At 34.9% G+C, this 24,898-nt stretch overlaps 2 protein-coding genes and 1 long non-coding RNA gene across 4 annotated transcripts in view; 2 read left to right on the forward strand and 1 right to left on the reverse strand.

Annotated features, from left to right (window-relative positions):
* LOC103505624 (guanine nucleotide-binding protein G(s) subunit alpha) overlaps positions 1-9,050 on the forward strand; it is a 59,217-nt gene extending 50,167 nt beyond the window's left edge. For both annotated transcript variants that reach the window (XM_017442509.2, XM_008469977.3), the window contains exons 6-9: positions 759-832; positions 5,774-5,953; positions 7,802-8,000; positions 8,717-9,050. In XM_017442509.2, coding sequence (XP_017297998.1) covers positions 759-832; positions 5,774-5,953; positions 7,802-8,000; positions 8,717-8,863 — 600 coding nt within the window. In that variant the 3' untranslated portion in view covers positions 8,864-9,050. The remainder of the gene's footprint in view (positions 1-758; positions 833-5,773; positions 5,954-7,801; positions 8,001-8,716) is intronic.
* Positions 9,051-9,213: 163 nt separating this feature from the next.
* LOC113465951 lies at positions 9,214-12,037 on the forward strand. The gene is made up of 2 exons (XR_003390515.1): positions 9,214-11,581; positions 11,656-12,037. It is a non-coding gene; the product is annotated as an uncharacterized LOC113465951 (long non-coding RNA).
* A 3,115-nt stretch (positions 12,038-15,152) lies between these two features.
* On the reverse strand, positions 15,153-24,539 carry LOC103505630 (rhophilin-2). Its single transcript, XM_026820933.1, has 9 exons — positions 24,408-24,539; positions 20,554-20,629; positions 20,033-20,235; positions 19,424-19,682; positions 18,860-18,958; positions 17,915-18,191; positions 17,143-17,337; positions 16,483-16,715; positions 15,153-16,224 (listed from the first exon to the last, which is right to left on the reverse strand). Exons 2-9 carry the CDS (start codon positions 20,614-20,616, stop codon positions 15,895-15,897), a joined length of 1,659 nt encoding a protein of 552 aa, XP_026676734.1. The 5' UTR covers positions 20,617-20,629; positions 24,408-24,539; the 3' UTR covers positions 15,153-15,894.
* Positions 24,540-24,898: the final 359 nt, after the last annotated feature.

Raw genomic sequence — 24,898 nt, forward strand, 5'->3', positions numbered from 1 at the left:
CCTCTCCTCTTTGTGTGCCTCTTTCCCTACACAATCCTCTCTTCCTCTATGTCCATACACGGGCTGTCTTTCTCATCTCTCCACCCCTTTCCACTCTGCCTATGTGTAGATGTGTACTGTTTATTTGTCTCCACTATCCGGTGGTCTCTTCCGCTTTTTATTTCTTTGTTTTCGTTTCGTCTCGTCATTTCTCCGTTTTCATCCCTTCTCATCCGTTTTTCGCAAGACGGTCAAGGTCATCTCTAAGGGTACACTAGAGTGAAAATGTTGTGCTTAGTTGTACTACTGGAATGAGACTAATGAGTCCATTTACACCAGCAGTAAGCATTTACTATTCTATCATCTCAATCCAAGGATTGGTTGGCAACTCTTCTTACTGCTTCTCTGTCTTGGGTTAGTCTCTCCAGCTCACTGTAGGAATCTGTGCCAGCATACTCCATGAAGCTCATGCGGGGCCTTCCTCTTCCTACTAGATGATTTTACTATTCTAGTAAATAGTAAAATCCCGTGACTTGACCGGGACTCGAAGTTGCCATCTCTTGATTAACTGATGACTACTTCACCTCTAGATCATCTGCGTTGCTACTGAATCACACGTATACGAAGTATTAGGCAATAGAGCAGTATATCAGTTGCCAGGCAAAGGCAACTGTACTGTTGTGTCTCCCGTATTTTAAACTTATTTGCATTTGGATTGCATTTTGATGAACATTATTACTTATTTTTACTAATTCATATTTTCTTTGTTTTGTTTCCAGGATATACTTAGGTGCCGAGTCTTAACTTCTGGTATTTTTGAAACTAGATTCCAAGTTGAGAAAGTCAATTTCCAGTAAGTAAAACTGATTAATAAGATTATCCGAGACCAATTCCTGAAAAGAATGGTGTTGTAGATTCCAAGATACAAATCAAAAATGGGGACTCTTTCGCATCGTGAGTTGCGTTTGCTTCGGATGGTTGTGTAAAAACATGCCCTAAAGTCCTAAACGCTTCTAATATACAACACCATCCCTATCAGGAATTGAGCACTGGTGACAAGAGACTACTTAAGGCCTAATGGGTCTAAATTAATGTTAAGCTCACGTGAGTTATAGGTACCTCATTTCCGAGAAGAAACAGCTGTTTTAGACTGAACTACGTCCTTATTTTGTAAGACAACCCGCGAACAGTCATACAAGCTTCATAACCCGATGGACAAAATACAATTGGGTGTAAATTGCATAAACTGCACTCTCCGTTTGCAATTTCGATATTGAATTAGTCATAATCTGTTATTCAAATCTTCAATGCTATCTGACAGTGTAGAATTGTTGGATTTTATTAATATATCGCACTGTGTTAGGTATATTCGTACAAACCCGTGTGTCTACTGTGTATTGTGCCACCTAATATAACAATATTATGAAATATAAATAGTAATCACAATCACACATGAGCCCTGACATCAGACGCGTGAGTAGAAACAAGTTCTATATGGGTAACAGTATCTTTTGTTGACACATCTACGTGTGCTACTGAAGCATAAGTATATTTTAATTTAATAGTTCTATGTAGCAACAGTACACTACACAAAAAGCCTACCCTGAGGCTTAAGTGTGGGGCAAACAGCCCCAAAAGATGGATTACGCTTTTACGAATTGTAGTAGGTACACTTGTAGCACACTGAGAGGGGAAAAAATTGATGATAGGATGCCACAAGTTTTATTAGACCGGGTGGAAGAACTCTATTATTCGGTTATTTTTCCTGATATAGAGTTCCGTAACCCAGATACTCGATTGGGCTGCCGGCACCTTCTTAGTTTTCTCAGGGTGGCTTTCACCAACCTTCTTTTTAGCTCCTAACAGCCTGTTAGCTTAACAGCTCTGTTCAGCCTATACAAATCAAATGGAACTTCTCAGGTTGTTAGCTTAACAGACCTTCTAGGAGCTGAAAAAAATATTGGTGAAATCCACCGTCAGTGTAGGTAGATAATATGCAACACCTTCTCCACGACACCACTGTCTGTATCGTGTGAATAATGACTGGTGACAACTTGATGTGTAGTTACTGATTTTACTATCCGTAATGCGTTCAACAGTTCCCGAACAAAAATACCCCATGTGCACTCGAAAATAACTGTTTGTATAGCGTCGTGTGTACTCTCTCTGCTACACGCCACACATAGGACATACGGTTTGACCTCAGGATGAGACTGCGTTCTATATGCACGAGATGAGATCTAGAATCATTAGGTAAGGCAAGTTTTTCTTGTCAACAGATATTTTTCTCCGCAGAAAATTATTCTTAATTCTTGATAGTGTGATTCTTTGAGCTTTAGGCAATACTATACAAGTATACAATATACTCGTGTGTATATTTAAGAATTTGGCCACATAATAGTTAAATAGAGCTACGAGTATAACGTTTAGGTGGGAAATTTCCTTGTGGAATTAAACTCCCCTGTAGAGAATTTCTCGGGAATTAATCTCTTCTGTTCAGGCTCAATTTCCTTTCCGCTCAAGAGTCTATTATTATTTTGAATAAAAGTTAGGAGATAGTGTTGGAATATTTGTGCATACGAAGCTGAATTTTAAAATGTTTGACAAGCTTAAGACACATGTGGAAACAAGGATTACCTGAAAAGAAAAGGTTCTTCGAAAAGTTTATCTTTTACATTGACGTCGGCACGTGGCATTTTCTTTGGTTCTTAGACAATTTTCAATTTTAACTAAAATTGGAAATGTGTGATCAATCACACTTCGAATCCATACAGGGTAGCTACGAGTATTTGTTTGTTTGGCAAATAGATGAGCGAAAAAGAAATGCTCGGAAATGTTTTTCTTACCAATTAAGTACAAGTTTAAATTTAAATAAAATAATAATGATATAATAGAAGGGTTAGAATAAATGTATAACTTTTGCTTCGTGCTAGACCATTCCGTATTAAGTTTCACTGTAAAAAATATTACACACATTTGATAAATAATCCACCAATTGTTTATAGCTACTTTTTTTTTTTTTTTTTTTTTTTTTTTTTTTCTCTTTTTTTCAAATTTTTCAAGCTTAAAAAATATTACACACATTTTCCGATCTATCCACCAATTGTTTATAGCTACTTTTGCTTTTACAATTTTCAATGATGTCTAAACGGAGGAAATGCACCAAACAAGAACTTTACGTCTAGATAGAAACTTCTCACAAAGGTCTTCAGAAATAATAAAAATAGACTTTGGCAAGTGCTGGCTGTTTCGTTCGCCTGAATATCGGAGCTTATCAGGTAGTCGCTCCTGTGAAGTTATTAATCAATACAAAATACATGATTGAAGTTTATAATAACGTCAAGCTGAAGGTCTTATCTCCTCGCTTGGGAAATAATGAACAAAAGCAGTGTTAACAATGCAGACGGGGATACTTGACACTGGATGTAATTTTAACTACGAGTACTCTGTTTCATATGCAAGAATAGTTTGAGCGTAAAATGGTACATTATAGGAAACGTGAGCAAAAATGAAAGAGTGACGAGAGAAGAGAGGAAATTGAGTGGAGAGGACAAGATTGACGCAAAGGTTAAGAGGAAGGCAGAAAGGTGTTTCTTCTTTTAGCTGTTAGTTGTTCTGCTCGTAAAAATGACATTTTTCTTGCCGTCCTTGTTGTTCCTCTTGTTTACTATCTTCATCCACTGCATTCTTCTACCACGACTTTACTACTGACAAAACAGGTTGTTTTTTTTATATATATATACATATATATAATATATAAAATTCCTTCGTTCATTTAAAATTCATTTCAAGTAATCAAGTCTGTTCATTCAAAGCCATTGTTATGGTGTAGGATTTTCTTCTTTTGTTTTGCTAGTACGAATGCCTCATTATTTTATTATATTTTTCGTCAACAGCTTACAACACAAAGACAAGGCGTCAGTTTCATCTGTTCTAATCTGTTGAGTTTTTTCAGAATTCGTGGAATAATTTGTACCGTGAAAATGAGAAAGAGTCTGTAGACTTTGTCAGAAAACCGAAAGAAGGTTGCTCCCTTGAGGTTTGCTTTTATCCTAGGACGGGCTTTCGATTTCCATTAATGAGGATTATATTAATACGATCCTAAAGCCCTTTGAATTATATTATAACTGATGATGACAGGAGAATTGCCAGTTTTGTCTCAATCTAGTTATACTTTCTCTAATTGGAGCTGACTGTTTGTGAAAAATGCATTGTACCTGTAGTAGTATGACTTTATATTACATATATAAACCAAGATATCTTTCGGTTGCCACAGATGTCTTACCAAACTAAACTGAGGATGATACAGAATAGGGACGGTGGTCTTTTCGGTCTTTGCTTGATTCATGCAAGGAAGCCAGATTTGAGGAGAATAATTTTCCAATATGATAAAGTCGTAGACACCATATACACGGGCTGACTTTTGATATATGAGCAATCGAAGTATATCACCAAACACTACTCTCAATATCCACATGGAGGAATAACATGTTATCATTTCGTACGAAACATATGTTTTTCCATTAGGCACACTCGGCAGAGTCAAGTAATGTATTATTGCATGCTTGAGTAATAAAAGTTGAAGCTATAAAAACCAGAAAAAAAGAAGTGGAGGAAAAAGCGGGTGCAGACGTGAAAGCGAGAGTAAAAATTTTAAATCTGAATTTGAAAAAGTATACTTTTAATCCGGCTTTCGTGTGAGTGAATGGTGGTTGTTACACGAGTTAAAAGTTGGAATCTCCGCTTTAATAACATGAACATTTTCCAAGTGTTTTTCTCGTATATTTTGATAGTAAATATCTTACTCATTTGCGACAGCAAGATTGTTGTCATGCAAGTTCAAAATAGACACCCAAAATGGGATGTAGAAACTCCTCGGAAATTTCAAAAATTAAAATCTTTGCCGAGTTTAATTTTATTCAAAATTTTGTCTGAGTACACCTACCTATATTAGCTCACCATACAAAAACGGACATCTTTCAGAGGTGCACGTTTTCAAAGTCATTTCCTTTTGGCTCTGTCGGAAATGTCTATGGTGAGAGGCAGAAAACCTGTCAAGCAGTGGTTTTCTCAAAAGAAGAAATTGTAATAAGAACGATATAGTAGAACAGTATAACACTCATAGTGAATACGTACATTAGTAATTTTGTACAATGTTATAAAATCGTTGAACAACTTTCATATGTTTGCTAATTCTCTCACGAATATCTCTTCTGTTGTAGGTATTTTAACTGTCTCTAACCGCAAATGTTACCCATCACAATACTGTTTTCAAATTTATAAAGTTCCTGTTTTTCTTCGATCAGATTACTAATGTTTGAATTTCAAAATTACAATGTAGATCAAGCACTTACCTACCTCCCTTTTGAAAGGAACGGACTTTGTTTTCTTGAAACTCGAAAACTTTAAGAGCTGTTTCAAGTTTATAATAATGAACTCATCTTTCTGTTTCAATGACCTTGACCCCAATAATGCTCTATTGGTTTTTGCTGTCCATTTTAATTTCTTCGCAATATCTTAACCTCTCTTTGTTCTATGCTCCTTTATAAGTATTTCCCACAAACATTTCACTTCTCTCGAACCTTTTCTATAAAGTTATGGACCTCAAACTGCTCTATGACCTCAAGTGAGAGATCATTTACAATACCCTGGTCCATTCTTATTGTCCATACTTTAGTCACCTTTAAACTTTACCAATGAATTTAACCTGAAAAGTAAAATACAACTATGAATATTTCCTTAACGATGTTTTATTCTATCTTTAATTCCTGTTTTATTTGTTTCTCTTTTACAGTATGTTCGATGTGGGAGGCCAAAGAGATGAAAGACGGAAATGGATCCAGTGCTTTAATGATGTGACGGCGATTATCTTTGTAACCGCCTGCAGCTCGTATAACATGGTTCTAAGAGAAGACCCAACACAAAATAGGCTAAGAGAATCACTCGATCTATTTAAAAGCATTTGGAATAATAGGTAAGCATGACACTTTTGAAACAAACCTTAAAGCAGGAAAAATTTGAACGGTTGTAAATCGCAAAAATGCTCGTTGGTTGTAATATTAACATAAACAGATGCGTTTTGCTGTGACCAGTAAAAATTTAAAATCGTCGTTTGACAATTTTTGTTAAGTATATTTCTGTGGTTTTTAATGGAGTATGTTTGCTGAATTCTCCAAAGATTGTTATGTCAAAAACAAAAGACTTTGCAACTGTCCACACCAATTCGCGCCTTACCACAGCAAATTATTCGTAGGTATCTGATATTGTGTATGGTGAACTCCAAACTATGTGTGCATCCCCCGCTTTTCTCACAACAGCGCTATCAAATGAAAGTCATTAGCTCTGATTCATTAGATATTTATGTGCTTCATGAGTAATATCTCAAAGTTTACTAAGAAAAGTATATTAACTCATTACCTGCCCTTCAGCTTCAGGAAAATGTTACACCTCAACAAAAGTCTCTCTTCCCGTTCCGTTCCCCTTCGTTAGTATTCTCAATTCTGTTCTTTTCCCCTAAAGTGAAAATAAGAAGTTAATAAAGTAACTTTCTATTTCATTTTGATGTGTTATTTGTAACGTTTATAACGTACATACGTGGGTAGTGTTATGAATATTTCAAGTGCAGTTGAACAAGAGGTAAAATTGTAAAAGCTCATAATCGAAGTCAGGCTCTTTCTTCTCTTGGCGAATGGTAATGACTTAATGAGGAATAATCAGCTTTTAATTAAGTAGATTAATTTAAGCACCACAGCGATATATCACAGTATTTACACCGTGATCCTATTTATTGAAATTTAGTAAGAAAGGAAAGTTTCGTCTCTACTCTTTGTCTGAATTTAGACTGAGTAATAATAGTAGACAGCTTAATACTTTGAGAGTAGCTTCTCCATACTTGTTGTTTCTGAAGATAGCTTGGGAGACAGTTACTCGTTTACTTTCAAAAATAAATCTTTTTCAATGCCAAGAATTAATTTTGCTCTTAAATAAATTATTAATAATCAAATCTACATTTCTTTAAGAGCCACTCGGTTTAGCAAATCAATAAGTCTCAGGTTCTTTCTTGCTGTTTTTCCTAACTAGCTCCTGGATGACTCAATGGAGCAGCTGTTTCACAAGCCCTGACTTAGTAATGTTTTCTTTCAACTCGATGTGAAATATATTGCTCCTCGCCCGTCTCTCAAGACCAGACGAAAAGAAATGCAATTTTATTTAATGATGACAGTGGACGTTGCGGTGCAGACGAGCTAGCTATCTTTCACTTTTTCCTTCTCCTTCTCCTTCTCCTCCTCCTCCTCCTTCTCCTCCCCTCTCCTACTCTTCCTCTCCCATTTATTTATGATACGTAGGCTTGATGTTTTGCTAGGGTTTTACATCATAACAGTAAAAATATGAGTCAGTAAATTCAAAAGTGTTTCTAAAGCTTGAAATTAGTTGAAATGAAAACTTGTAAGGAGAGCAGAAAAAAAAGATGATGAGTTCAACTTTATGAGTTGAACAAAAATGAAACTTTGTGAATGTTTGGAGAAAGGAAAAAATCGTCCCTTCCTGATAATTAAATATTTATTTGAGTCAAACATTCATGAGGTGCTTTTCATTTAGACTTTTTGGCAGGGTTCTTCTCTGCTTAAGCATTTAAAAGTGAATAACTTGAGTTTCGTTACATCGTTTAGTATGAATTTATATTAGAAGATATTATTCCTTCAAAACCGGCTAACTTTTGCCAACTTCATGAAGGATATCCTTTTGTGAAAGAAATATTCGTTAATATCCTCTCTTGTAGAAGACATGCCTGTTAATATAATCTTTTTTGTTCTCATTTCAGGTGGTTAAGAACAATCAGCGTAATTCTATTCCTAAATAAACAAGACTTGTTGGCTGAAAAAGTAAAGGCTGGCAAATCACGATTAGAAGACTATTTTCAAGAATTCACTCGTTACCAAACTCCCCTAGATGCCACGCCAGACCCTGGGGAAGATCCTATTGTTATACGAGCTAAATATTTTATACGTGATGAGTTCCTTGTAAGTAACCTATAATGTACGTAGGATCTAATGAGAATTAAATTATAATTTGATTCTGGCTCATGAAGTTTTTATACCTAGCGTTCTTCACTCGAGTATCTAATGTTTTTTCCCACAATCATAACTCACTAAGTATGTCTTGAAACTTTCAAGGTAAAATAGTACATAATTATATTAGTAACTCATCACTTCAAATTTGAGTAATCCGAAGGCGAGAAAAACTTTAGACTAAATATGTACCGTAAAACGTATACCTAATCCTTTTATGCTAAAGGATTATGCAAAGTAAACCTAAGTTACAGATCAGAAATTAACAAATTTCATCATGAAGTAGTCGCAACATTGTGTGATCCCTATTAGCTAGCTCTCACATACTTGAAAGAAACCTGAATCAAGTCCTAGTAGGCAATCATCTTGTAATTGGCGTTTTCGTCAATTGAAGATAATACTAATCTCAGTACTGTAATGGTTAGCATGGTGATCTTAGGATCAAGAGGTTGGTGGTTCTAGTCGAATGAACAAAATTTAACGTAGTATATGAATCGGGGAACGACATTTGTGACGAGCATTCGTGCTTCACACTATGAAAAGTCCTTTGATTCAAGATTAATGATTGATTTACTGAGATATACCCCAGTTCTGATGATTCCATGTTACCTATATTATGTGTTGTGGGTTGTGCTTTCATTAATAACTTTCTCTTTCTCTCATTTCAGCGTATTAGTACAGCAAGTGGAGATGGCAAGCATTATTGCTATCCCCATTTCACGTGTGCAGTAGACACGGAAAACATCAGGAGAGTGTTCAACGATTGTCGTGATATAATTCAACGCATGCACCTTCGCCAATACGAGCTCTTGTGATCTGTCATATTAGTAATAATCCGCTACAACCAACTCATCAATTGGCACTTTGAATTTCTAGCTGCCGAGGAGATCATAGCATTTTTCAATTTATTTATTTTTGTCTATCTTGTCCTTTATAGTTGCGTGATTTGTTCTTTTTTTAAAAAAGAAAGACTGTAACTTTAAAAATATATATAAAAAAAAACGCGCAAACTTTACCAAATAATTTTAATTTATTATAATTTTTTTTATTATTTTACCGGTGCAACGGTTGGCGGCATTTTACCGCTTTTTGGCGGTTTTTGGTGTAATTTAACAATATCTCGGGAACGGTATTTTATTATTTTAGTCTTTTGTTTTTTTAAAGACTAAATAATTATAAAAATATTTATATATTATTTCAAAAAACAAAAAAAAATGTATATTTTTTCTTATTTTAGATCCAAATTAATTTGTATTATAACTTTTCATGTAAAGTAATATCAGAATGGTGATTAGTGTTGTGTTTTTGGAATCGCTCAGATGTATGCCTAAATGTAAATTTTGTCCCTCCCAATCTAGAAATTGACACAATTTACTGTTTGGGGGGTCGAATTTTGAACATGTTTATCAAAAAACAACGGATTTGTTATGTTCACGCTTTTATGTTGATCTTGTTATTGTATTTAGAAAGTCAGCTTTGACTTCTCTGCTCTTTCTTTGACTTTTTGAAATTTGCTTTCTTTTCTTCCTTATTTGTGGATTTGATGGATTTTTCTGGAATTCTGCGTAACTTTCTTCCTGTCTTCCTTCTACCATCGCTGTATGTAACCAGTAGTAGGTTATATTTTGGATAATATGACTGTATTGAACTTCTTACCTCTGAATTTAAATTCTCATATTGAAATGGATTTGATCAATGTTCAGTCTCTGTACGTGTGCTCGGTAATAATTTCCTCTTTGGTCCATCAAGTTGGTTCAAATTTGACACATGATTAATTCTGACAGTTTCCTTTGTGAATGTTATATCTAGTTTTTGAAACATTTAACAAGATATTGTTATTATAATAATATCATCTATTATTTATTTATTATATCTTTGATTCAGACTCGTAAATAATCATATAAAAAAAGGAACCATGTTTCTTGCAAAAGTTTTTCTCCCTACAGAAGGATGAAAGGAATAAAATTGTATGTGGCTATTTATTTTATTTTCCAATGGCCAATTAATCTCATTGAAGTTTTGTATACTTTTAAAAACCACATATCTAGAACAAGTATGTAATTATTTGTCACAATGATCACTCTAAAAAAACGGATGATAAATTCTAATATTTCCGTCATTCCGTCCAGTACTACTTTCTCTCCCTCTCCCTCTCCTTCCCTTCCTCCCTCCCCCTCTCTTAGAAATGAAAAATGAAGTCTTGTGTCTGATATTAATTTTGTATGAAAAGTTATATTGCTGTTACTACTGGTCAAAGTTTTGTGATAGCCAGGAATAAAATAGTTCATAATAATTTTGTCGTACGGTCGTTCTATTATGTAAACATCTACAATAGCACCTACCTATCTACTATCAAATGCTAATAGTTATGCCCTATATTGCTTCCATTGTTATACAGGGTACATCATGGTGAGGTGATTGGTAGATATTTCAAACCGTTTTAGGTTTTAAAGATTGGATGAGAGACCCTTTTGTTCGCCTCAAAAGCTAAGAAGGTCTGGCACTTTGAATGGCACCATCCTAAAGTCAAAAGCTACCCTTACATCTCAAGTACTTCCCACCTATAAACTAGACACCACCATGATGCACTCTGTATTATGCCAATTTCAACTCTCCTTTAGCTAAAATTATTTTTTACTGATATTTTTATAACACTTTAGGTTTGCTATTATTTTCAATTTTCCGTTGATAAATCTAAAAATATTAGTTTCATTTATTAGGTATCTATTTTAGGATTGGGTATATTTAATTACTATTCACTAAGGTTTGAAAAACGGCTATTCTTTAATATCTCGAGTTAATGGTAGGTTTTAGAAAGTAGGTGTTTACATGTTATTTCGACTGCACATCCAAGGAAATGTTTGTAACCATATCTTGTGGAAGAGGTTTTAATATTCGAGTTTATACCTACTCATTCTATCTGACTGACGTATTGTAGATAGTAAATTAATTAAAGCCACCAGGTCAGTTGTAAAAATTAGTAGGTAAGAGTTGAACTCTCGAAACGTTCCATACTCTTTTTGAGTCCTAAAATATATACCAAAAAACTCATCAAAAGAAAATTAGGTACATTGTTGAATATTTTCATTCTCTTTGAAATGAATAAGATATGATTACTTACAGAACCTTAATTCAAATGTAATCAATATAATTCTTGGCAAATTATATTAAAAGTCGCTACCTGTTTCTTAAATTAAATTTTTAATGATGTAAAGGAAAATTTATAATGAAATGTATATAATTATTTAATTTATTTTAAAAAATGTATTAATGCTAAATCTTTTCTTTTTTTTTCGTATTGAAGGGATGTAAAAAATAGTTAGTTGAAACTTTGGAAAAAATTACAATTATTTTATTTAGAGTACCTATATCTAATGTAAATCACTCTTCAAGGTTTCTGAAAATGGGTGCTGAATTGGAATTGAAAATATACCTATGTACACATTATAACTTCTCAAAAATAATAGCTCGTTCATATGACAAGTGTAATACATAGATACATCATACGTACGTTCACAAGATCAGCAGTGTAGGTGGAAAGCTCGTTCATATGACAAGTGTAATACATAGATACATCATACGTACGTTCACAAGATCAGCAGTGTAGGTGGAAATTTAAAGCTGTCTCCTGTCCTTACTAAATTCTCAAAGAATTCAACACATCTGTAAATTTATGTTTTCTGTAGTTTTGAACCACCGCATAGGTTGTATCCTTTATTGTTGATATAATGGCACTATAATAATACGACCTACTTCGATAGTCTAAAACACACAAATAACTTCAGTGTTTGGTATGTGAACATGTAAGTGAGATCTCGAAGGAAGAGACTACCTTTAGACAAATATGTATAATATTCTCGAGTAGGTATTCATCAAATTTGAGAAATATTTAACCCAAAATGTACAAGCTAAACCTACCTCGTATTTTCTCTTAATTTGAAATCCTCTCGGTATAACTATTTTTTTTTTTTTTTTTTTTTTTTTTTTTTTTTTTTTTTTTTTTTTTCCGAGATATTTGTGTTTGAACTCGCGCTTTTCGAGGGATTTTTTTTTACCGCGCGGCGAGTGCTAATATTTTGACAACACTGCACGTGACGTCATTCCATAGTTGAAAAAAACAACAAAGAAACACTTGCTTGCATTTTCCATTTGAATATTTGAGACTGTTCTTTTTCGTCAGTTTTGAGCTTATTTCTAGAGCTAGAGACTTGAAATTTGGTATGCAGCTGTAAAATGTGACAAGGATGCGGGTTAAGACCGGTGGTTAAGACCGGTGCAACGGTTGGCGGCATTTTACCGCTTTTTGGCGGTTTTTGGTGTAATTTAACAATATCTCGGGAACGGTATAAAACTTGAAATTTGGTATGTAGTTCACAAATGTGACAAGGATGCTACACAAAACGTTTGGTTGAGATGGTTGCTGCGCTTGGCGGTATTTTGACCGCTTTTGGAGCGATTTCGACCGTTTTTTGGCGGTTTTCAGCTATAGCGACAAAACGGTTAGAGATATTGTAAAAGTTATGGTAAAAGAACACTCAAATAAGCATCATTTAATAGGATCAGGAAAGTCGTGTGATGTTCACACCAGATTTTTTAATTTAAATTAAAGAATGTAGGTACAATTTTAAAAGAAAAGATTTTTTTTTGTAATCGGAAAGATTTTTGTTCTTTTAGATTAAAAATCATGTTATTATTATACGAATGTTCCTTTATATTTTCTGTAATATTATTTTCAATAATTAAAATTAAAAGTCTTTTATCTTCGTCCTCTTTTTTTATTTTTTAGCTAAAACATATTATTAATTCATATATTAAAAAAAAATAACATTTTCTTCCATGTTGTGTATTTTATCGAGAAATAACAAAATTTCATTCGCGGATCCCGCTTGGATAGTTAAAATTGACTAAATTTCACACAAAAAAATCCATGTTTTGAAAATTTACTATGATGAAAATGACAAAGTAATAATAGGAAGTAATTAAAACTACTGAGATTCTGTGTACTCCTATCTTGGTTTGAAGTACCACAATGAGTTGTTTTTTGGAAGATAACCAATGGACGAGATTAAAAAGAACCATTATGGGTTAACTATACTGAATGCAGAGTGCCTATCAGGACTTCCTGTTGCAGAATTTACGTAACTGATTCTATAGAATATACATGTTAACAACATGGGCTATTTTGCTACTTTTCATTCTGATAGGTAATTCCCATGTACTAGCAAAATTAACATTGGTTTCAGTCAAGTGAGATTATAAAACTAAATCATCTCCGTTTTTCAACACTAGTAGGTACCAAAATGAAAAAGAGTTACACACTGATATAGATTGATGTTAAAAAACAAGGACTGTAGTCTAGTACAAATATAATTATGTTATTCTCATTCAAATCAGAGACCTATTTCTAATAGAATAATTTTATTGGATGCTGATTTCCCAAATACGTAACTTCTTCTTTTTGATTTGCTCAAGATGTAGATGCTGTTTTTAGTCAAATGTTAAAAGAGATATAAACTTCAATATAGATCTTGAATGTACAGAAGTTGACCAACTCTAATAAAAATGTGTAAAATTTCCAAAGAATTAAAAGTGATACGGCCTCCAATTAGCAAATACTTATTTTGTGTGCTTTGTATGATGGAGAAAAATGGAGATTGGATTTGAAAGTTTCTGTCTTTTCATGAGCACCCCACGGTAATAAAATTTAGTAACACTAAAGGATTTTATTTTAAATAATTTGTTTCTCACGTTTTTTCCTTTAAAAAATTAATAAGATTAATAATCGATTAATACTTAATCGATCGATCATTTAGGAATTATATCATACGTTAAATTTACTGTTGGATAAATCTTTGGTTATGTGAACATTGGCCTTATTGTAATCCATAGATCTTTACTGTGCTTCTTTGAATTTTTAGCTGAATTACATCGATTCAGACACAGTCCTACAGTCTCATAAATATTATTCACTTTATGTTATTCCATTTTTTACAATATTCATGCATCTGCGCTCAAGCAGAACTCCAAAAGTGTAATTCAACATGAGACTATTAATAAGCCCGATCGATCGTCACAGGTTTAGAGTAAAATCTTAGAAAATATGAAAGAAAAGATGCTTATTATTATAAGGTTGATGAATTGTTGTGCTCCTTAACCTATATGTACAAAGTGAAATGTATGCTAATTTTCAGCAGTTGAGTTCAAAGTAACCAAAGTTTTTATTACTACTTCTTCACACAAAAGAAAACCTAGGTAATGAAAGATATTTTAATTTACAAAAATGAAGTTACCAAATACATAGTTACTTGTTATGAAACTTGTAATGAGTTTCTCAGATCCAAAAAGGTTCTTATTACAAGTTTTATTTATTTTAAGTTTTTAGTTTAAATGTTTTATTATTATTGTTATTTTATTATTTTAATATGTTTATTATAATTTATCAACGCGAGGGTGTTTCATTTCTTTTTGTGAATAAAAATGCCCCGTTTTACAGTCTCCAAAAATTGATTTTTTTTCTTTTACCCATTTTTTTCTTTTGAATTAACCTTGTTCTGTTCTTATAACTATTTTTTTTTTTTGATAGAAAGCTGTAAAACCTGAGTCAATAGTTTAACTTAAAATATTTAATCCATATTAATATAATATTTGATATGGTTAAATTTAATAATTTATTAAAATAGTTTGTTTAATTCGTATAATTTTAACTTATTTTTAATGTACGAAATCTTTAATTAAGAAATTAATATACAATTTTATGTTCTACCTACATCTGAGCTAATAGGAAAAAGAAAATATTTAATTTTTTTGTATATTATTTACTCTAAAACAAAAATAAAATTCAAGTTAAATTTTATTTTATTTCCTTTCTATGCTTTACTTTCTTTCTTATATTGGGGAGGCGCTAGGCGTGTTACTTGGGATATAGCGAGAACTCGGCAGAATATTAATGCATTTTTTATTAATTATTCCAGAAAATAATAGTACACCTAGACATCCCTATAAGTAAGTACCATCGTACTTTTAAAGGATATAGAAGATATGAACGTGGTACTTATCCAGATCCTGGGCTTACCTAAAAAATATTCAGAAAAGTAAAAGAAAAAGTTCATTATGCACGTAAACAATGTTTTATTGATAGAAATGGAAAAATAAACATACCAAAATTTGAACATGATAAAGTTATGAGAAATATAAAATAGAACCGTAGCCAAGAACGAAGGGGGTTAGCACATTTGGTGAACTACACCAAACTCATGTCTCAGATAAACAGTATCACCCCAGCTTAAATGCTTTACACCATAAACTAATAAATGTTTGTTACCAAAGAAATGCTCCTATGGTAGATGATAATCTGCCATTTCATTTCGTTGTTCTGCATTGTACCAAAAAGTGCCTTGAGAAATAATGTAGTACAAACGCAGGGTTTGTATTTTTTACGTTTCAAAAGTTTGGACACTAAACCGGATTCTCATAATGAGAAAAATCAACCCCCCTGACTACAGTCCTACATGTAACTTCTTATATTTATCTGTCTATCACTGATTTCTACTAAACTGAGAATCTTTAGACTCTAGGATACTAGTAGTTTTGCCCAAGACGCCCTTAAGCTTTTCACTTTGACATCGTGATACTGTGTGTATCTGCCCCAATCAGAGCGCGTTTTCATTCTTAACTTCTCCTATTGTGACCAATGAGAAGAAAGAACGTAAACATAGCAGATTCACGGTACCAGTAGTACCGGGGCACTATGTATTAAGTTTAGTAATCAAAGTAAAATAAAGGAGATGGTCTCATCTTGTATCAAAACTACCAGCATCCTAGCCAAAATTAACCTACAATGTTTCTTCTACGTTGTGGTCATATGATTATAACAAAGCTCGTGATCCCGTTGATGTTTCTTGAAAGGGTTCCAGATTTGTTTCCTCGAAGGTGTAATGGAACTGGAAGGGCTTTGATTTTTCTCGGAAGTTTTCGATTCCTTTATACTCTCCGTGCCTTTTATTCTCGAGTTATGACTGTGATGAACGTTGTTGTTTTTATGCATGGGTGTAACTAGTTTGAGACTTAAACATTTGCCCGCGTCTTTGATTAGCTGAACTACTTCTTCGTGAGGAGACCATTTGACATCTCGATCACCAATAGCAACTATGAAGTCGCCATCCTTCATACCACCAAACTGGAACAAGAATATGGAGAATATGATTACTTAACGTACACACGTAATGGGGGTTGATGTAGAATGAATTCACTTCCACTTAAGGGTCTATGATCTCCGTTGTAAGCACCACTGGCGCCAGACAAAACCTTGCGGTGGGGGGGGGGGGCGAAAAAGTAAGTAACCCACTGACCACTGGCGCCAGACAAAACCTTGCGGTGGGGGGGGGGGTCGAAAAAGTAAGTAACCCACTGGTAACCACAAATCTAGTGAACTTACCTGAGCTAAGGAACCGCTATCCACGGACGCTACAATAACAGGAGCGTCCCCCCGCACACTGAACCCAAAGCCGGTGTCCGAGTTATTGGCCCGCTGTAGTTGAATAGACCGAGGCGCGGTCCAATGGTGCTTGGCCGAGAATATTGCCACGGGTCCTAACTGCTTGAAAAGATCTTCTACCGGTAAGTGAGCGAAATCGGGAGGAGTGAGTGTCAGTTGAAACTTGGTGGAGGCTGGAACAAAAAAGATGTGGTTAATTTTCTTTGATCTAAATAACCATTGCCCAATTCCTAAGAGGAACAAATAAGATTTGGATAATTTTCTTTGATCTTATTCCCACCAGGCCCAATTCCTAAAAGGGATGGTGTTATACTTTACATCAGAGAACTTGAACACTACGCCACCTGCCTTGGTGGCGTAGTGGTAAATACGCTCTGATATACAAGAGGGCGTGGGTTCGATCCCAGGCAAGGCATGGAATTTTATCCTCATTTATTTCAGAATTTAGCCACATAATAGAGCTCTAAGGGTTAGGTGGTAGAGAAAGCCTCCGACGTTAACCTCGCCTAGTGGTTACCTTCCACTCAAGAGTCTATTATTATGGTGTTGGTGTTGCACTTTACATCATGCTAGGAGTTCCATTCACTTTTTTTTACTTACGAGTAATATTTGGAGCTTCATACATCGTATTGAACTCATCCTCCTCTTCCACATCTGCATACATTTCCAGGGTCAAGGTATGCGCCTGAACCAGGACTTGAAATAGGGCCTGCTTGTTTCTCAGTTCTCGGCACATCCGATATATCCTTTGACTTTCCTCGTGAAACAGGAGGGCCGATCTTAGGTGCGCCACCCCTGAAATGGTCCGTTTCAAATATTAATTTAGGAAGAAAATCATTATTATTTAGGTATTGTGATCGAACTATATTTGTATACAAAATTCACAACGAAAGTTGTAGTTTATTTACAGAAAATAAGATTGTTAAAATCGAAATTTCTTTAAAATAGGTGGACACAACTTGTAGGTAATGGTTTTTAATTTAAACAGTCGAGGTGAAGCAGTAGCATAAGGGGTATTTTGACACATCCACCAATATGCAGAATCTTCTGCTTATTGTACGGCATATTGCATACACACAGAGATGGTGGGCGTTCATAGAAATTTCTCCTCCAAATTGTTCAAACTTATGAATAGTCTTTAAACAGGGAGAATACCAGTCTGAAAGTTTCCTTGTTGAAGAAATAGCAAAGGTTGAGTGTGAAAGACATCCACTCTTGAAATTTTTGTAACCAAAACCGAATGTAAGCCCAAAGCAATCACCCTATCTAGGGCTGATTGAGAGGCTGATGAAAAACGCCAAACCCGTCTGAAATACGGGAAAAGGCAAGGAGAAGGAGGAGGAGGAAGAAGAAGAAGAAGATTACTTCTTACCTAATTGTTTCCGTTGTGACTCGTCCTCAGGTTCAAATTCTAGAATGAGATTTTTCTTATTCTCCTGAGGAATGTGGAGATAGGACAGTACCGTCTGAGCAGTCGACGAGAGATTAGCCAAGGATTTGGTGAGCAGTCCGCTAGCGCAATAGTAATGAGATAAAGCTAGATAGTGTTCTTTCTTGACTTGGATGAGGGAAACCCAGGAGAGGGGAACGTAGTCTTTGACCTCGGGGACGGTGATGAGGGAAAGTAGGGACATATACACTTCAGCTACCTGTGGAATGAAAAATCAGTCAAATCGAAGTTTAGACGTGAAGAAAACAATTTCAATTTAGTCTACAACTGTCAGCTCCCATGGCGTAGTGGTCACTGCGCTCGCCTTGCACACGGGAGACCCGGGTTCGATTCCCGGCGGGGTCAAGAAATTTGTATCATGAAAATGATTGATTCCGTGACTGGCTGTTGCGGGGCCCACTCAGCCTCGTGAGGAAAATGAGTAGCTATGACATATAAATGTGTATAGCGACCGGTGCCAGCATGGTAAGTAAACATTGGATTTTAGGATTATTGAGATATTGGGAAAATCCTACAATGCTGCAGTGAGCACCAAAGTTGTGACATAATACATGGGATTTTAGGATTATTGAGATATTGGGAAAATCCTACAATGCTGCAGTGAGCACCAAAGTTGTGATATAATAACACAAATAAACTGCATTTACATTACAACTGTTCCCCATATCCTCATAATATATCAAATACATGCGCATAGGACTGAAAAGTCTCTTTACTCCAGCAGTAGGCTACTACTATGTATTATTGTGGTCAAATTCTCAAATTTTATTGATTATAAAATTCCATACCTCGGCTGGAATTGAACCCACGCTCTTCTGTTTATGACCACTACACCATTGAACCCTAGTGTGTTATCTCATCGCTTACCTGGGCTGCTTCCTGCGCCAGCTCCAACATGTGCTGGAAATCACATTTTTCTGTCGTTTGTAGTTGAAGTTTTTGAAACAGACACTCCCGTGCTTGTGCCTGGAAAAAGAAAATTAGGTTTAATCTCTTTGAAAAAAAAAAAGAATGGTAGAAAAACCTAGATATACTCCTTAACTATTAGCAAGATACCTAGACCTATTGTACGTATACCACGGGTTAATTTGGGGTTGGTGAGCTCGGCCCCAAGAAAAAAGACACCAAACATCTAATGTGCTTTCTGGACGTATAGCTATCTAAGGCTCTGAATTTACATTTCAATTTCACTTTTGTCTTTTTTTTACCTCCCCTTTCTCTCGAAGGAATCAATTTACTTTTTCAAATAAACAGAAAACACCAGGACAAAACAAAATAAGTACCTATTAAGACCATCATAAAGATTTGGCGGAATTTCAGTGCATAAAGAAAGGAGTGAAAACAGAAACGGAATTATTTGTTTATTTACATTTATAATCAGTTTCCCTTTACTATCTAGGTATTTACAAATTAGCATCCTCAAAAACTTACCAACATCAACTGAATTAACATGTCCAACATGGGTGGCCCCAAATCCATACTGGGGGCGTTCGTGAAATTCTCCTGGAGATATGTGAATGTTCCGGCGGCCCTCAGGAAATTATCGACAGCTTGATCCAGCCCTGTACTTGTGAGTCTGTCTTGTTTGGCGGCCATCTGGGTATAAATAGCGGCCATGTTGAATAGGACGCAGGCCTTTTCAAAGGCAATCGTGCGTTGACAACTAGGAACACCGGTCAGTGAATCGTACCTGAAATGGAAAAAGTAATACTATTATTAGTAGTTCAGTGAAACAGTAATTTATAACTAATTGATAACTTGATAGGTACTTAATTAATTTGTGGTGCATATGACCAGGAAGTTGACGAGCACCACTTAAATATAATAGATGATAGATAGAATTTGTTGATTTATTGAGAAGAAAAAAATACTTAAAGAAATAACAAAGGTTAAGTGCGAAGGGCATCATCCACTCGTAAAATTTGTAACCAAAACCAAATGTCCTGAACAATCACCCTAGTTGGGGCTGAATGAGAGGCTGACAAAAAATGCCGACCCCGTCTGTACACGGGAAAAGGCGAAAAAGAAAAAATCACCCACCACTCAAAATAAATGCCCAAGCTTCGATCCGGCGGAAAGAATCTTCGCTCAATGAAGTAGAGCTGATTGTAATATTGGAAGAGAAGAGAAATCCCACTGTTGTCCCGGTTAGGTGTACGCATGGCTTGCCTCATGTCCATGAACTCCGAAACAGAATCTTCATAGGCAGTTCCATCCTCACTGTAATGTTCAAGGATGAAATCCTGGAATACATAACAAAAATTTAGAAATCAGAAAACATTACAACCTTTTTGCAGTCAAGTTTATATTTCCCTAAAAGCTTAGCACATTGCATAATTATAAAGATTCCAGGCGTTCATATAAATTCTAGTCTATTTTATTCTTACCCTCTGTATAAAATTTACCATCCTAATTCGATTTTCTGAACATCCTACTTTATTTGTTTTATCCTACTAGGACAGGACTGTGTTTGGCCAAAGTTTCAATCTTTTGAATGGTAGCTTTCTAGGTATTTATCTAATTTTTTGCAGCCTATGAACTAAACCAGCAATATTACTCACCTTGAATGGTTCTCTCACGTCTATTTCTTTGGTTTCTTTTAATCCCAGAGGAATCATGGGCATAACAGGCTCTTTGCTGGAAAAAATGAAAAAAGCAAAGAAATTAATAAGAATGAATTTCCCAAAAGTATCGAAATTATTTTTTGATGAATACGCAGAAAATACCTACTTCTCTCAATTGTCTATCCTCTTCTCTATATAATAATACAGGTACCTAATACGTATCATTGTTAAATATTAATAATAATTAAAAAAAAAAAAACACACATCTAACGTTGTTGTACTGGTGAATAAAATGAAAATTGAGTTTGTAGTTTGTTATCTAAAATCTAAACAAAAACTCTCCACGTAAATCAAGTAGTGAAGGAAACAAAATATTCGACCAAGTTGATTCACAAAACTTTCATTTTGAAATTCTCGTACGTCCAGTACAAATTAATGTCGTTTTACGTACAACTTTGGAAGAGACAAATTTATAATGAATGACTCTTATCTCAGAATTATTAATCGTTTCAGATAAGGTATGTATGGTTAGTAATGTAAAGACAACTTGTGATCAGGATCGGTTCACAGGTTGAGGACATTCTTGAAATTTCTATTTCGCTAACACTGGCAATAGACGTAATCACTAATCTTGAACTTCTCCCTTGAGGAATTCAATATTTTTTAAGCTTCATTTCCGACTAAAGCCCGGTTTCTTGATGGTCAATAAAATTTAAGGGCGGTAAGTCCGAGTATTTTGCTATAATTCCCCAAACTTTGTAATTTTTATGTCATTTAAGCCCCATTTCGGTAATGGGCTCCCAATGTTTGAGAATACTATCAATTTTATTCTCTTGATCCAATCCTGGAACCGAACACAGGTTATCTGATTGATCATCTTGAATCTCGATCAGATAATTTTGCTAACATAAACCAAAGTTAAGTGCTGTGTGCTCTGAATTAATCAACTTCCACGAATGCCGACTTTGACAATTTTATCAAGAACTAGTCTCTCTCATAAAAGATGATAAAGATATAAGTTGTAATCATATTGACATAAGGAAAACACCACACCTTCTCCATTCACAGTGCTCATTAATCACAGAAAAGTTGCATCATTCAGATACAGATGATCGTGTTTTCCCAGCTTCGTGGATCAATTATATTTATTTTCTGAACGAATTGGCGGGAATCTATAGTTTGTAAGAAGGATTGCAATAAAACCTGAAGTGACAAGCGCAAAACACCATCACACTCTGAAAGCTTGGCGAATAATCAAATACAAGAAAAGTTGGTAGTGAAAAGCAAATCCGAGTAAACAAATTCACAGACCGTTAAAAAAAAAAATCGACAATTCTATCAGCAAATCTCTGCATTCTCTGCAATTTGTTCGTAGAAAAATGTCAAGTATCTTTTAAATCTGAGAAACGTACTTCTCGTAACATTTTTCCAATAGCACAGATAGAAAGTGAATACCAATTCGTACAGATAACGCTACAAACAACACGAGTACTTAGAAAAGCTGACAAAACTAGCATTAATTTCTTCGAGTAAAGCAAACCGGTTTATCAAGGTTGAATCATTATTTCATTCAAAAGAATGCTTATCAGATAACATGGCTGAACATATTTGCAATGAGCTAATTATTTATCTTTATTATCAATATTGAGTTTGAACTTTGAGTCTGGGCTTTATGACGGTGTGACTTTGACTTTTGTATGACTAATGCACAAGAACACCTAACACCCTACAGCGGAGACCAGAATAAATGCTGTAATGCTTGAGTCACTCAACTTTATAGTAAAGTTGATTGTGTCACGGGTTTTTTTTTTTTTTTTTTTTTTTTAAGATGACTTCCTTTTCTGTATACTAACCTGAATGCCCGCTCAGTGCCTGGAAGGCTTGTCCAGTGGCGCAGTCAGTCACGTAGATCTTACAGTCACCAGCTCCGCCACTGATCAGTAGGGATGACTTGTTACTGGTGTCCTCTATGAAGCAGACATCCCGCACTGTACCATCGTGCATGTTCAACTCTATCTCTTGACCTGGGCAGAAAAAGGAAAGAAATCAAGATAAAATTCATTTTTACGACCAAAGAGGGGATTTTTACTTTTTTTTTTAGTTCTGTTATGTAGTAGAAAGTAGTGTGATGTTCACACACTTTTTTTTAAGAGGTAGGGAGAACTATTCCTTTTACACCGGTAATGAAAATCTGTTTGTGAGCATGCATTTCTGCGCAATTCATGTTTGTGCACATACGTTTCTGCGCATGTACTGAAGTCTGACGTCAGAATTCAGGACTCTGACGGAGAATAAAAATTGAATTTTCGACTTTTACAGTTATTTTTTCCGGAGTTTTGACCTCAGATTCGGATTTTTCACATCTTTTTTTCACAGAAATCGACCTTTTAATCATAAATTTTACCCAAATGCAACCATTCCTTCAGTTATGTGGCGTTTCTTACCTTCTAGATTGGATGTCTCCTCATTGAACTTCATAAGTTTGACTGTCTTGTCATTGGACCCAGTAGCCATGAGGTCCCCTATTGGGGTCCAAGCCATGCAGTAGATAGAACACAGAGACACCAAACAAATTTGATACCAAGTCCCATTTTACATATCTGTGTGTGCATGATTTTCCCATCAAATACACGAGAATTCAGACTGCCGGAATAAAGGGGATCTCTCATATCTCTTACCTGAAATACTTGAAACTCCTGGGCGTCTTTCTGTCCCTTGTTGATAACATGAACAAAATCATGAGTGAGAACAAACGGTACACGCTCTCTACGGAATCCAAACTTCTCCTTGAAATGACCGAGAATATGACCAAAGTCTATGTGGAACAGCTGCCAATACAGAGACAATGGGTTAATAATACTAAACATGCACTAAATGTTTCATCGTAAATTTCATATCATGTCACTAGACCTAAAGGTCAGCTTAGCTCTATACACAAAAAGCCCAATCTGAGGCTTAGGTGTAGGGGCTAGACAGCCCTAAAAGATGGGTTAAGCTTATACGAATCTACGAGATCTAAAAGCACACAGATGAGGAACACATTTTTCAGTCATGTCTGCCCATTCATGATATCATGACTGCTCAATCATGATATCATGACTGCCCATTCATGATCTCATGACTGCTCATTCATGACATCATGACTGAGACCGCATGGTGTTGGTGATCTTATGATCTCAAATTTCAGGCCAGTGAAATCATTCTAAACTGAAAACAAATTGATCAATCGATCGCATGTGTAATCAAAGAGATTTGACTAAACTGTAATAAAATATTAATAAAATTAATAATAGAGTTATAATAAACAAACCCCAGGTTATAAAGATGGTAGATAACATAATTTACAATTAATTATATGGTAATGCGGTTCAAAAAAACATTATAATTATATAACTTTCGATCACCATCACCACATTCTTCGACCTAGTATGCTAGACAGATCCATTGATTTTTACCTACACCAATCTGTATGTTATAGGAACTTAGGTACCTATAGGAAGTGTTTACCTACGCTACATAATCTAGGTAGGTACCAGCGTACCACCTATAAATGCTAAAAAAAAAAAAAAAAAAAAAAAAAAAAAAAAAAAAAATCACCCCAAAGCCATCGACTTATGAGTCCAAAATTTACCACTACTGTGGACTGTTACTGTTTCACCACTCACTCAGATAAAACGTTGTTCAAAAAGAGAAAAAAAATGCCTTGATTTCTCACAGTCACAAACTGGATTATCCCAAAGCTGCCTGACTTGTCTTTTGCTCTCTTGTACTCTCGTCCATTAATCTCTTCTACTTTCATCAGGAAATACTAGCTCTAAAAGGCAATGCTTGATGAATAAGGCAATACTTACTTGTCATTCTGATAGAGCTCCACGGAGCTATTCAATTCCGCCAACTGTTCTTTCAAGAGTTGAAGATTTGAATTGACAAAACTCAGCTCTAGAGCAACGGTTTCTTTCAGCTTTCTGTTGGTTGTGGCTCTGGAAAAGACGGAGAAAGGATAAGATTAGTGTTTTTTGTTCAATAGTTAGGATGAGACATTTATTTATTTATTTACGGGACTAACCCTTTTTACAAAAATGACAATAGAAAAAAATACACTAAAACTAAACAAACACAAACAACAATCAAATACATAAAAAATTAATATTTTACTTGTGTATTATTTAGATAATTTTTATTTTGTAATTACCTATTATATTATTTTATTTTCAGAAACTGCTGGCAATTAATGATGATAACCAAAGAACCAAATACTCGTAGGTATCAGAAAATATTTAAGCAGCTGGATAGGAGAGAGCCAGTCGTTCCAAGAACGAACCTTATCTGTTAGGGGTAAAAT

The sequence above is a fragment of the Diaphorina citri genome, unplaced genomic scaffold (genome assembly GCF_000475195.1).
Source record: "Diaphorina citri unplaced genomic scaffold, Diaci psyllid genome assembly version 1.1 scaffold186, whole genome shotgun sequence".
Lineage (NCBI taxonomy): Eukaryota > Metazoa > Arthropoda > Insecta > Hemiptera > Psyllidae > Diaphorina > Diaphorina citri.

Coding starts and splice junctions, on each gene's coding strand:
- LOC103505630 (XM_026820933.1), bottom strand. CDS start 20,616: ATGCCCATGATTCCTCTGGGATTAAAAGAAACCAAAGAAATAGACGTG. Junction 20,236..20,553: donor ACGTGAGAGAACCATTCAAG/GTGAGTAATATT, acceptor TATGTATTCCAG/GATTTCATCCTTGAACATTA. Junction 17,338..17,914: donor GTCACAACGGAAACAATTAG/GTAAGAAGTAAT, acceptor GGACCATTTCAG/GGGTGGCGCACCTAAGATCG.